A 13,445-nucleotide genomic window follows, 5' to 3' on the forward strand; every position below is an offset into this window, starting at 1 on the left:
GTTGTTGTCACAAAAAAAATTTTTTTTTGCCCGTATTGTAAATAGTTCTCACAAACTTGTACATAGCCCAGTGTAGGGCTAAAGCTGTATTAACTTAGTCTGAAATTTGTTCCAGGGCCAGCCTTGTAAACCCCGACCACCATGCGAACCACCACCCCGCCGGATTCCTTTTTAACAAGGGGTGAATGTGGTGGTATGTATTAGGGGTAATGTGGTACCTGTGAAGCCGAGAGGCTATTGGTTGACAGGTCCCGGGTCCTGGTTGGAACTGCCGACTTCTGGTTCCGCCCTGAAGGCGGAGTATAAGAGCTCGAGCTTCTCCCCGCAGCCTCATTCTGTTGCTGAGCTGCTGGGGACAAGGCTCGCTTAATAAAGCCTAGATAGACTTCATCGCTTCTCGTCTCGCGTAAGTCATTGTGCGCTACACCCCGTAACCCAATAACCCCTCATAACCTTGTTGGACAGTAAGGGCAATTTATCGCGGCCAATCCACCTAACCTGCACATCTTTGGACTGTGGGAGGAAACAGGAGCACTCGGAGGAAACCCACGCAGACACGGGGAGAACGTGCAGACTCCGCACAGACAGTGACCCAGCGGGGAATCGAACCTGGGACACTGGTGCTGTGAAGCCACAGTGCTAACCACTGTGGTACCGTGCTGCCCTTAAATCAATTTAAATGGATCTCTCACCTCGTGACCAAAAATCAAATCGAATGGACTGAATTTAGTTCATTCATTAGGTGCTTCCCTAATTGCAAATAGTACAAATGGAATTCCTTTATCCCAAACCTCTGGATAATCCTGACTCTAACCCCTCAACATGGTCTAGAGAGTTTGAAGCCATCTTTCTCATGACCCTTGTGATTCAGGATGATACGACGTTGAGTTAAATTGATTTATTCCTGAGCCAGTCATAACTGCCTTGAACAATTTTGAGATAAAATTGTATCCCTGATCTAATTGAATTTCATTTGGTGGTCCGGAAATCTGGTAGACACGCCCATTATGGTCAACAGATACGGATTCCCATTTTTGGTTTCACATAATCAATTTGAACCCTAGGACAGGTTCCTCAAATGCTGGGATGGATCGTAAAGGCGCTGGTTTGAATCACCCCTGAGGTTTACCTGTTACCTGACATGTTCGGCAAAATTCAACTGCATCCTTATGCAGTCCAGGCCAATAGTAGTTAGCACTGTTGCTTCACAGCGCCAGGGTCCCAGGTTCGATTCCGGCTTGGGTCACTGTCTGTGCGGAGTCTGCACGTCCTCCCCGTGTGTGCGTGGGTTTCCTCCGGGTGCTCCGGTTTCCTCCCACAAGATGTACTGATAGGTAATTTGGACATTCTGAATTCTCCCTCAGTGTACCCGAACAGGGTGTGGTGACTAGGGGCTTTTCACAGTAACTTCACTGCAGTGTTAATGTAAGCCCACTTGTGACAATAATACAGATTATTATTAGTTTTGTGGTGGGAAAGTGCGGGTTTGACTGGGTTCTTTGCAGAGGAATCATGTTCAGAACCATCGAGTGTGCCAGGGTGAAGTTGGCGTGCACACTGCCCGGGTATCGGGCGCAGACGTGCAGGATGGACACACACCAGCTGCACGTTCATCGAGTGGAGCTTCTTTCGGTTTGTGTCGAGCGGCCTGACACCTGCCGATTCTCGCAGGGGACACGCATCCCGTCAATCACCCCCTGGACCCGGGGCATCCCGACGATGGCAGCGAACCCCACTGCCCGGGCATCCTGGTGGGCTCGGTCCACATTGAAATGGATGTATTGATCCGCCTGGGCATATCGAGTCTCTGTGACAGCGCGGAGACACCTGTGCACCGAGCTCTGCGAGATCCCGGGCAGGTCCCCACTCGGCACCTGGAAGGACCCCGGGGCATAAAGGTTCAGAGCGATCGCCACCTTGAGTGTCCTCCCCAGACCCCCACAGTGCCAGATGTGCCATGATCTGGCGGAAATGCTGCACTCAGCGACCGGCTCTGCATCCTTGGCACCTCCTCCTCCTCCTCCAGGAGGCGGCTGCCTCCTGCTCCTCATCTTCTGCCCACTCACTGCTGCCCGCTCCACTGCTGCCCGCTCCACTGCTGCCCGCTCCACTGCTGCCCGCTCCACTGCTGCCCGTTCCCCTGCTGCCCGCTCCCCTGCTGCCCGCTCTCCTGCTGCCCGATCTCCTGCTGCCCGCTCCGCTGCTGCCCGCTCCGCTGCTGCCCGCTCCGCTGCTGCTCGCTCCGCTGCTGCCCGTTCCGCTGCTGCCCGCTCCACTGCTGCCCGCTCCACTGCTGCCCGCTCCACTGCTGCCCGCTCCACTGCTGCCCGTTCCCCTGCTGCCCGCTCCCCTGCTGCCCGCTCTCCTGCTGCCCGCTCCGCTGCTGCCCGCTCCGCTGCTGCTCGCTCCGCTGCTGCCCGTTCCGCTGCTGCCCGCTCCGCTGCCTCCCGCTCCGCTGCTGCCCGCTCCGCTGCTGCCCGCTCCGCTGCTGCCCGCTCCGCTGCTGCCCGCTCCGCTGCTGCCCGCTCCGCTGCTGCCCGCTCCGCTGCTGCCCGCTCCGCTGCTGCCCGCTCCGCTGCTGCCCACTCCGCTGCTGCCCGCTCCGTTGCTGCAGCTTTTTCCTCCTCCTCGAGCAGCTCCAGCTCGTACAGCCGCAGGGCGTCCCCCAGGGCTGCAGTGACCAGCAGGAAGGCCACCATTTCTGGTTAAACTCCAATATCCATTGTCTTCAGGGGGGAAAGGTCGACATGTCAGCATGGTGCGTACCCCCGTCCCAACCAGGGCCAACGGGCTACATGGTGGTCCCGGTTGGCACCACGGACTCTGTCCCCACATGTCCCTCCCGCCCCCCCCCCCCATCCCCGCATCCCTGATCCAGATGCCTTCCCTGGCACTGCCCTTGCCAGTGGTTTGCTCCACTGCCTCATTCCGGTACTCTCTTGGGGCTCCTGTGACCGTTGCCCTTGGTTGGGGTGTCTGATGCCCCGCTGGCGGGTGGCGGTCAGGTTGGGGGGGGGGTGAATGCTCAGACGGCCAGTGTCACACTGCAGAACCAAGGCCAAGGTGGCTGGTCAGTGGGGTGGGCAGCAAGATGGCTGCAGGCCGCGGTAATGGCGATGGCGCCTGGACACCGTCCCAGTCCCGTGGGGGGTCACCCTGACCAAACGGCCTGTTCCCCAGTCACCCCCGTTACCCCCATCCCCGGCCCCTGCCCTGGCAGGCCCCCCACCCCCACCCCAGCCAGCCCGGCCAGTGTCCGGCCCGCCAGCCCACTGTCGCTCCTCTCCGTCTCCCCTCTCTCTCCCTCAGCAGCCCCCACGTCGGTTTCACCATTTTTAACCACCGGGAACTCGGCCCATCGGAGACGGAGAATGGCGGAGGCCCCGGAGAATACCGGGTCGGGCCCACTAAAGACACTCAAACGGTGTTTACTGTCCGTGTGTTCGGGAACGCATTGACGCCGCTGTCGAGGAGGAGAATTGCGACTTGGCGTCGAAGCGCCCCCCCCCCCGACGCCCAATTGCGTTTCCTGATTTTGGAGTCGGCCCGTGGAGAATCCGAGCCTCGAGTTGACATCCGAGCCTCACAACTCAGACGCGGTGTGAGTTACATCTCTGATGTTGCATTGTCCCTTTTCACCTGAAAATGAAATGAATGAAAATCGCTTATTGTCACGAGTCGGCTTCAATAAAGTGACTGTGAAAAGCCCCTAGTCGCCACATTCCGGCGCCTGTTCGGGGAGGCTGGTACGGGAAACGCAATTGGGTATCGGCAGGTGCCGAAAAAACTATTTGCATTTTGCAAATAAAAGACACTTGCAGAAAATTCTACCCTAAGTGCAGTCCACGTTTGAAGTGTGAATGGGACTCTGGACATGTGGACTGAATCTCCTCAACCCTATTGGACCACAGCTCAGGTGCTCACTCTCCCTTCGCATTATCCCAGCTCTGGTATCTTGCTCTGGAAGTCAGTCTGCAGCTACTGAAACCTCAGAATGTTCAGGCCCCGGAGGACCAGGTGCTCAACTCCCAGGTCACCTGCCAGGTACCCTCTCATCCCCCCGTGAGAGTGTACAACTCCAGGCTCAGCTCTCCCAGTGTTATATCCGGAGCAGTAAACCCTCATTAACCCATTCTGCAACAGCCTCGGATTTAACCAGGACAATGTGAGTAACAGAATGGGAGACGTCTGTAAGCTCCACCCACTGACCAGGCTCCACCCACTGACCAGGCTCCACCCACTGACCAGGCTCCACCCATCAGTTTACATTAATTGGTGATGAACCACAAGTTGCCAGTCTCGGTCAGTGGTGGGTGGGTGAGGATGTGGAGAGATGGGAGTGTATCAATTCAGGTCTTTAGATTTGTGTTTAATTTGTCCAGGTATCTGTTCTCATCCCCTGTCTGTGCCTCTCCACAGGGTGGTCTGAAGTCCATGGCCTATGTGAAAGTTTACCTGGATGATATCAATGATAACAGGCCCGTGTTCTATCCAGTGCAGTACGCAGCCAGCATCAGTACCCAGAGTTTGCCTGGGACCGCCGTGCTCAGGGTCTCTGCATTTGACAAGGATGGAGGCCGGAATGGGAAAGTGACATATCGGATTTTCTCGGGCAATCTGCTGTCTTTATTCACGCTCAACAAGGACACGGGTGAGTGTGTTTGTGTCACACTGAGTTATGTGTGTCACTGTGTCTGCTGAATACACATTCAGCCCAGCTAGCCCCTGAGAAGGCATTGGTCCTCATAAACCAAACAATCGCAGGTTCGTACCCACCTTGCCATGCGGTGATTGATTGGCGCATCGCTCTGCAAGTCAGCATTTGTGAGTTTAAGGGGACTCTGTGGCACAGTGGTATTGTCACTCGACTCATAACCTAGAGACCCAGAGTAATGCTCTGGGGAGTCAGAGTGAGGCTCTGGGGAACATAAGAACTAGGAGCAGGAGTCGGCCATCTGGCCCCTCGAGCCTGCTCCACCATTCAATGAGATCATGGCTGATCTTTTGTGGACTCAGCTCCACTTTCCGGCCCGAACACCAGAACCCTTAATCCCTTTATTCTTCAAAAAACTATCTATCTTTATCTTAAAAACATTTAATGAAGGAGCCTCAACTGCTTCACTGGGCAAGGAATTCCATAGATTCACAACCCTTTGGGTGAAGAGGTTCCTCCTAAACTCAGTCCGAAATCTACTTCCCCTTATTTTGAGGCTATGCCCCCTAGTTCTGCTTTCACCCGCCAGTGGAAACAACCTGCCCGCATCTATCCTATCTATTCCCTTCATAATCTTATATATTTCTATAAGATCCCTCCTCATCCTTCTAAATTCCAACTTATGCACTAGCACACCCAGGTCTCTGCACAGCAGCATGTTTTAATATTTTATCATTTAAATAATAATCCCTTTTGCTGTTATTCCTACCAAAATGGATAACCTCACATTTGTCAACATTGTATTCCATCTGCCAGACCCTAGCCCATTCACTTAGCCTATCCAAATCCCTCTGCAGACTTCCAGTATCCTCTACACTTTATCTTTACCACTTATCTTAGTGTCGTCTGCAAACTTGGACACATTGCCCTTGGTCCCCAACTCCAAATCATCTATGCAAATTGTGAACAATTGTGGGCCCAACACTGATTCCTGAGGGACATCACTCATTACTGATTGCCAACCAGAGATACACCCATTAATCCCCACTCTATTAATTAACCAATCCTCTATCCATGCTACTACTTTCCCCTTAATGCCATGCATCTTTATCTTATGCAACAACCTTTTGTGTGGTACCTTGTCAAAGGCTTTCTGGAAATCCAGATATACCACATCATTTTTTAAGAAAAAGATAGATACCTTTCTAAAGAATAAAGGGATTCGGGGATATGGTGTATGGGCCGGAGAGTGGAGCTGAGTCCACAAAGATCAGCCATGATCTCATTGAATGGCGGAGCAGGCTCGAGGGGCCAGATGGCCTACTCCTGCTCCTAGTTCTTATGTTCTTGTCCACTGGCTCCCCGTTATCTACCGCACTGGTAATGTCCTCAAAAAATTCCACGAAATTAGTTAGGCACGACCTGCCCTTTATGAACCCATGCTGCATCTGCCCAATGGGACAATTTCCATCTAGATGCCTCGCTATTTCTTCCTTGATGATAGATTCCAGCATCTTCCCTACTACCGAAGTTAAGCTCACTGGCCTATAATTACCCGCTTTCTGCCTACCTCCTTTTTTAAACAGTGGTGTCACGTTTGCTAATTTCCAATCCGCCGGGACCATCCCAGAGTCTATTGAATTTTGGTAAATTATCACCAGTGCATTTGCAATTTCCCTAGCCATCTCATTTAGCACTCTGGGATGCATTCCATCAGGGCCAGGAGACTTGTCTACCTTTAGCCCCATTAGCTTGCCCATCACTACCTCCTTGGTGATAACAATCCTCTCAAGGTCCTCACCTGTCATAGCCTAATTTCCATCAGTCACTGGCATGTTATTTGTGTCTTCCACTGTGAAGACCGACCCAAAAAACCTGTTCAGTTCCTCAGCCATTTCCTCATCTCCCATTATTAAATCTCCCTTCTCATCCTCTAAAGGACCAATATTTACCTTAGCCACTCTTTTTTGTTTTATGTATTTGTAGAATCTGTTTTATATATTTGTATATCTGTTTTTATATTCTGAACAAGTTTACTCTCATAATCTATCTTACTCTTCTTTATAGCTTTTTTAGTAGCTTTCTGTTGCCCCCTAAAGATTTCCCCGTCCTCTAGTCTCCCACTAATCTTTGCTACTTTGTATGTTTTTCCCTTCAATTTGATACTCTCCCTTATTTCCTTAGATATCCACGGTCGATTTTCCCTCTTTTTACCGTCCTTCCTTTTTGTTGGTATAAACCTTTGCTGAGCACTGTGAAAAATCGCTTGGAAGGTTCTCCACTGTTCCTCAACTGTTTCACCATAAAGTCTTTGCTCCCAGTCTACCTTAGCTAGTTCTTCTCTCATCCCATTGTAATCGCCTTTGTTTAAGCACAAAACACTAGTGTTTGATTTTACCTTCTCACCCTCCATCTGTATTTTAAATTCCACCATATTGTGATCGCTCCTTCCGAGAGGATCCTTAACTATGAGATCATGAATCAATCCTGTCTCATTACACAGGGCCAGATCTAAGACCGCTTGTTCCCTCGTAGGTTCCATTACATACTGTTCTAGGAAACTATCGCGGATACATTCTATAAACTCCTCCTCAAGGCTGCCTTGACTGACCTGGTTAAACCAATCGACATGTAGATTAAAATCTCCCATGATAACTGCTGTACCATTTCTACATGTATCTGTTATTTCTTTGTTTATTGCCTGCCCCACCATAATGTTACTATTTGGTGGCCGATAGACTACTCCTATTAGTGACTTTTTTGCCTTAATATTCCTGATTTCCACCCAAATGGATTTAACTTTATCCTCCATAGCACCGATGTCATCCCTTACTGTTGCCTGGATGTCATCCTTAAATAACAGAGCTACACCACCTCCCTTACCATCCACTCTGTCCTTCCGAATAGTTTGATACACTCGCATATTTAACTCCCAGTCGTGACCATCCTTTAACCATGTTTCAGTAATGGCCACTAAATCATAGTCATTCACGATGATTTGCGCCATCAACTCATTTACCTTATTCCGAATACTACGAGCGTTCAGGTAAAGTACACGTCTGTTGGCTTTTTTACCTCTGTTTTGAATCTTAACACCTCGATCAGTAACCTCTCCTAAGTTATATTTCCTCTTAACTTTTGTCCTAATTTTCCTTGTCGTTGAACCCATATCTTCATGTAACAACCTGCCGCGTCGCTTACCATTAATGTTTTTGCTTCCTATTTTGTTCCTTTTAGTATTCCTGGTCCTATTCACTGAGCTCCCCTTAGTCACTGTACCTTGTACTGTCGCCCTTTTTGATTTTTGACTGTGGCTCCTCTGCCTTACACTTTCCCCCTTACTGCCTTTTGTTCCTGTCCCTGTTTTACTACCTTCCAACTTCCTGCATCGGTCTAGCAAACACCCCCCACTAGGACATTGGTTCCAGGTGCAGACCGTCCAGTTTGTACTGGTCCCACTTCCCCAGAACCGGTTCCAATGCCCCAGGAATTTGAATCCCTCCCTCTTGCACCATCTCTCGAGCCACGCATTCACCCTCTCTATTCTGACATTCCTACTCTGACTAGCTCGTGGCACTGGTAGCAATCCTGAGATTACTACCTTTGAGGTCCTACTTTTTAGTTTAACTCCTAACGGGCAACTGGGACTAGCTTAAATGGTAAAAAACTGGGTGGCATGGACTGGTTGGGCCGAAGGGCCTGTTTCCATGCTGTAAACTTCTATGATTCTATGATTCCCTGAATTCAGCTTGTAGGACCTCGTCCCATTTTTTTTACCTATATCGTTGGTGCCTATGTGCACCACGACAGCTGGCTGTTCACCCTCCCCCCCCCCCAGAATGTCCTGCAGCCACTCTGAGACATCCTTGACCCTTGCACCAGGGAGGCAACATACCATCCTGGAGTCTCGATTGCGTCCGCAGAACCGCCTGTCTATTCCCCTTATAATTGAGTCCCCTATCACTATCACCCTGCCATTCCTGCCCAGCTGCACAGCAGAGCCAGCCACGGTGCCATGAACCTGACTGCTGCTGCCTTCCCCTGGTGAGCCATCTCCCTCAACAGTATCCAAAGCGGTATATCTGTTTTGCAGGGAGATGACCGCAGAGGACACCTGCACTGCCTTCCTACTCTTGCTCTGTCTTTTGGTCACCCATTTACTATCTCCCTCAGTAACTTTCACCTCCGGTGTGACCAAGTCGCTAAACGTGCTATCTACCATGTCCTCAGCATCGCGGATGCTCCAAAGTGAGTCCATCCACAGCTCCAGAGCCGTCAAGCGGTCTAACAGGAGCTGCAACTGGACACACTTCTTGCACAGGAAGGAGGCAGGGACAGTGGACGTGTCCCTGAGCTCCCACATCGCACACGAGGAGCATGACACGGGTCTGGGATCTCCTGCCATGTCTTAAACCTCAGGTTAACTTATACAACTACAATTCCAAAAAACGAAAGAAAAAATAAATAAATTAGACAATGAAAAGAAAAACTACTTACCATCACTTACCAGGGATAAAAAAAAACACCTCCTCCCCCCCTCAAGCTTCGAATTCCCACCTAGCTTCAAATTCCCAAACTCACTCTTCGCTGTCTCACTCTGGCTGTGTCTTCTCTGGCTCACTGGGAGATCTCACGAGAGATATTGTAGGCCTCGTCAAAAAGAAAAAGGAGGCATTTGTCAGGGCTAAAAGGCTGGGAACAGACGAAGCCTGCGTGGAATATAAGGAAAGTAGGAAGGAACTTAAGCAAGGAGTCAGGAGGGCTAGAAGGGGTCACGAAAAGTCATTGGCAAATAGGGTTAAGGAAAATCCCAAGGCTTTTTACACATACATAAAAAGCAAGAGGGTAGCCAGGGAAAGGGTTGGCCCACTGAAGGATAGGCAAGGGAATCTATGTGTGGAGCCAGAGGAAATGGGCGAGGTACTAAATGAATACTTTGCATCAGTATTCACCAAAGAGAAGGAATTGGTAGATGTTGAGTCTGGAGAAGGGGGTGTAGATAGCCTGGGTCACATTGTGATCCAAAAAGACGAGGTGTTGGGTGTCTTAAAAAATATTAAGGTAGATAAGTCCCCAGGGCCTGATGGGATCTACCCCAGAATACTGAAGGAGGCTGGAGAGGAAATTGCTGAGGCCTTGACAGAAATCTTTGGATCCTCGCTGTCTTCAGGGGATGTCCCGGAGGACTGGAGAATAGCCTGTGTTGTTCCTCTGTTTAAGAAGGGTAGCAAGGATAATCCCGGGAACTACAGGCCGGTGAGCCTTACTTCAGTGGTAGGGAAATTACTGGAGAGAATTCTTCGAGACAGGATCTACTCCCATTTGGAAGCAAATGGACGTATTAGTGAGAGGCAGCACGGTTTTGTGAAGGGAAGGTCGTGTCTCACTAACTTGATAGAGTTTTTCGAGGAGGTCACTAAGATGATTGATGCAGGTAGGGCAGTAGATGTTGTCTATATGGACTTCAGTAAGGCCTTTGACAAGGTCCCTCATGGTAGACTAGTACAAAAGGTGAAGTCACACGGGATCAGGGGTGAGCTGGCAAGGTGGATACAGAACTGGCTAGGTTATAGAAGGCAGAGAGTAGCAATGGAAGGATGCTTTTCTAATTGGAGGTCTGTGACCAGTGGTGTTCCACAGGGATCAGTGCTGGGACCTTTGCTCTTTGTAGTATATATAAATGATTTGGAGGAAAATGTAACTGGTCTGATTAGTAAGTTTGCAGACAACACAAAGGTTGGTGGAATTGCGGATAGCGATGAGGACTGTCGGAGGATACAGCAGGATTTAGATTGTTTGGAGACTTGGGCAGAGAGATGGCAGATGGAGTTTAATCCGGACAAATGTGAGGTAATGCATTTTGGAAGGTCTAATGCAGGTAGGGAATATACAGTGAATGGTAGAACCCTCAAGAGTATTGAAAGTCAAAGAGATCTAGGAGTACAGGTCCACAGGTCATTGAAAGGGGCAACACAGGTGGAGAAGGTAGTCAAGAAGGCATACGGCATGCTTGCCTTCATTGGCCGGGGCATTGAGTATAAGAATTGGCAAGTCATGTTGCAGCTGTATAGAACCTTAGTTAGGCCACACTTGGAGTATAGTGTTCAATTCTGGTCACCACACTACCAGAAAGATGTGGAGGCTTTAGAGAGGGTACAGAAGAGATTTACCAGAATGTTGCCTGGTATGGAGGGCATTAGCTATGAGGAGCGGTTGAATAATCTCGGTTTGTTCTCACTGGAACGAAGGAGGTTGAGGGGAGACCTGATAGAGGTATACAAAACTATGAGGGGCATAGACAGAGTGGATAGTCAGAGGCTTTTCCCCAGGGTAGAGGGGTCAATTACTAGGGGGCATAGGTTTAAGGTGAGAGGGGCAAGGTTTAGAGTAGATGTACGAGGCAAATTTTTTACGCAGAGGGTAGTGGGTGCCTGGAACTCGCTACCGGAGGGGGTGGTGGAAGCAGGGACGATAGTGACATTTAAGGGGCATCTTGACAAATACATGAATAGGATGGGAATCGAGGGATACGGACCCAGGAAGTGTAGAAGATTGTAGTTTAGTCGGGCAGCATGGTCGGCACGGGCTTGGAGGGCCGAAGGGCCTGTTCCTGTGCTGTACATTTCTTTGTTCTTTGTTTGTTTGAGTGAGTTACAAGTTGCTCTTTTAAACTGTCCTGAGTTGACCCCCCCCCCACCTACTTTCAGAACAAAGTAGATTAAGGTGACTGACACTTAACTGCCAACCAATTATGTGAGTGGGTGGGCAGCCCTTATTAACCTGCACTGCACAATTCTAGATTAATTTAAATTAATTTAAACACCTGAAATTTAAAACGAACAGTCTTACCGCTGGGATTGGATTCAATTCCCACCCAGTCCTTACCCGGTCCGGCCTTCATGTGACTCCAGACCCACAGCAATGTGATTGACTCTGAAATGGCCAATTGAGTCACTCAGTTCAAGGGCAATTAGGGATGGGCAGCACGGTAGCACAGTGGTTAGCTCTCCTCCTCACAGTTCCAGGGTCCCAGGTTCAATTCCCGGCTGGTTCACTGTCTGTGCGGAGTCTGCACGTTCTCCCCGTGTCTGCGTGGGTTTTCTCCGGGTGCTCCAGTTTCCTCCCGCAACTGTTAATGTAAGCCTACTTGTGATAATAAAGATTATTTTTCTAATTAGAAACTGTTGGCCTCCCTCACCTCGTTGAACAGCTGTGACTCAGTGACCTCTGCGAGAGATTCGTTCTCACAAACATTGGCTGCCGTATCTCATCATGTCCGGTGCTTTTTGTTGGGACGTTTCCTGCCCTCTGGGAACTTCCTGTTTAACATTCGGCCTCCTCACAACAGCTGTGAGGGACCTGGTATCCTGGCCATGAACGGTGAAACCGACCCCTCACCTCCCCACCCCCACTCACCCCCCCACCCCCACTCACCCCCCCACCCCCACTCAGCCTCCCACCCCCCACTCATCCCCCCACCCCCCACTCAACCCCCCACCCCCACTCACCCCCCCACCCCACACTCACCCCCCGCCCCCCACCCACCCCCCCACCCCCACTCACCTCCATGCACCCCCCCACCCCCCACTCACCTCCACGCACTCCCCACTCACCCCCCACTCACCCCCCCACTCACCCCCCCACCCCACACTCACCCCCCCCCCACTCACCCCCACTCACCCCCCACCCTCCACTCACTCCCCCACCCCCCCACTCACCTCCACGCACTCCCCACTCACCCCCCACTCACCCCCCCCACTCACCCCCCCACCCCCACTCACTCCCCCACCCCCCACTCACCCCCCCACCCCCACTCACCCCCCCACCCCCACTCACCTTCACGCACCCCCCCACCCCCCACTCACTCCCCCACCCCCCACTCACTCCCCCATCCCCCACTCACTCCCACACCTCCCACTCACCCCCCCACCCCCACTCACCCCTCACCCCCCCACCCCCCACTCACCCCCCCGCCCTCCACTCATCCCACCCCCACTCACCCCCCACCCCCACCCACCTCCACGCACTCCCCACTCACCCCCCACTCACCCCCCCACCCCACACTCACCCCCCGCCCCCCACTCACCCCCCCACCCCCACTCACCTCCATGCACCCCCCCATCCTCCACTCACTCCCCCACCCCCACTCACCCCCCCGCCCTCCACTCATCCCCCACCCCCACTCATCCCCCACCCCCACTCACCTCCACGCACCCCCCCACCCTCCACTCACTCCCCCACCCCCCCACTCACCCCCCCGCCCCCCACTCACTCCCCCACCCCCCACTCACCCCCCCACCCCCACTCACCCCCCCACCCCCACTTACCTTCACGCACCCCCCCACCCCCCACTCATTCCCCCACCCCCCACTCACTCCCCCATCCCCCACTCACTCCCACACCTCCCACTCACCCCCCACCCCCACTCACCCCTCACCCCCCCACCCCCCACCCACCCCCCCGCCCTCCACTCATCCCCCACCCCCACTCACCCCCCACCCCCACGCACCCCCCATCCTCCACTCACTCCCCCACCCCCCGCCCTCCACTCACCCCACACCCCCACTCACCCCCCCACCCCCACTCACCCCCCCACCCCCACTCAGCCTCCCACCCCCCACTCATCCCCCCACCCCCCACTCAACCCCCCACCCCCACTCACCCCCCCACCCCACACTCACCCCCCGCCCCCCACCCACCCCCCCACCCCCACTCACCTCCATGCACCCCCCCACCCCCCACTCACCTCCACGCACTCCCCACTCACCCCCCACTCACCCCCCCACTCACC

At 52.6% G+C, this 13,445-nt stretch overlaps 1 protein-coding gene across 2 annotated transcripts in view; it reads left to right on the forward strand.

The window, feature by feature from the left end:
• LOC140392184 (protocadherin-16-like) overlaps nt 1–13,445 on the forward strand; it is a 567,611-nt gene that overhangs the window by 296,688 nt on the left and 257,478 nt on the right. For both annotated transcript variants that reach the window (XM_072477567.1, XM_072477568.1), the window contains exon 4: nt 4,420–4,651. In XM_072477567.1, coding sequence (XP_072333668.1) covers nt 4,420–4,651 — 232 coding nt within the window. The remainder of the gene's footprint in view (nt 1–4,419; nt 4,652–13,445) is intronic.

This window comes from Scyliorhinus torazame, chromosome 15 (genome assembly GCF_047496885.1).
Source record: "Scyliorhinus torazame isolate Kashiwa2021f chromosome 15, sScyTor2.1, whole genome shotgun sequence".
NCBI lineage: Eukaryota > Metazoa > Chordata > Chondrichthyes > Carcharhiniformes > Scyliorhinidae > Scyliorhinus > Scyliorhinus torazame.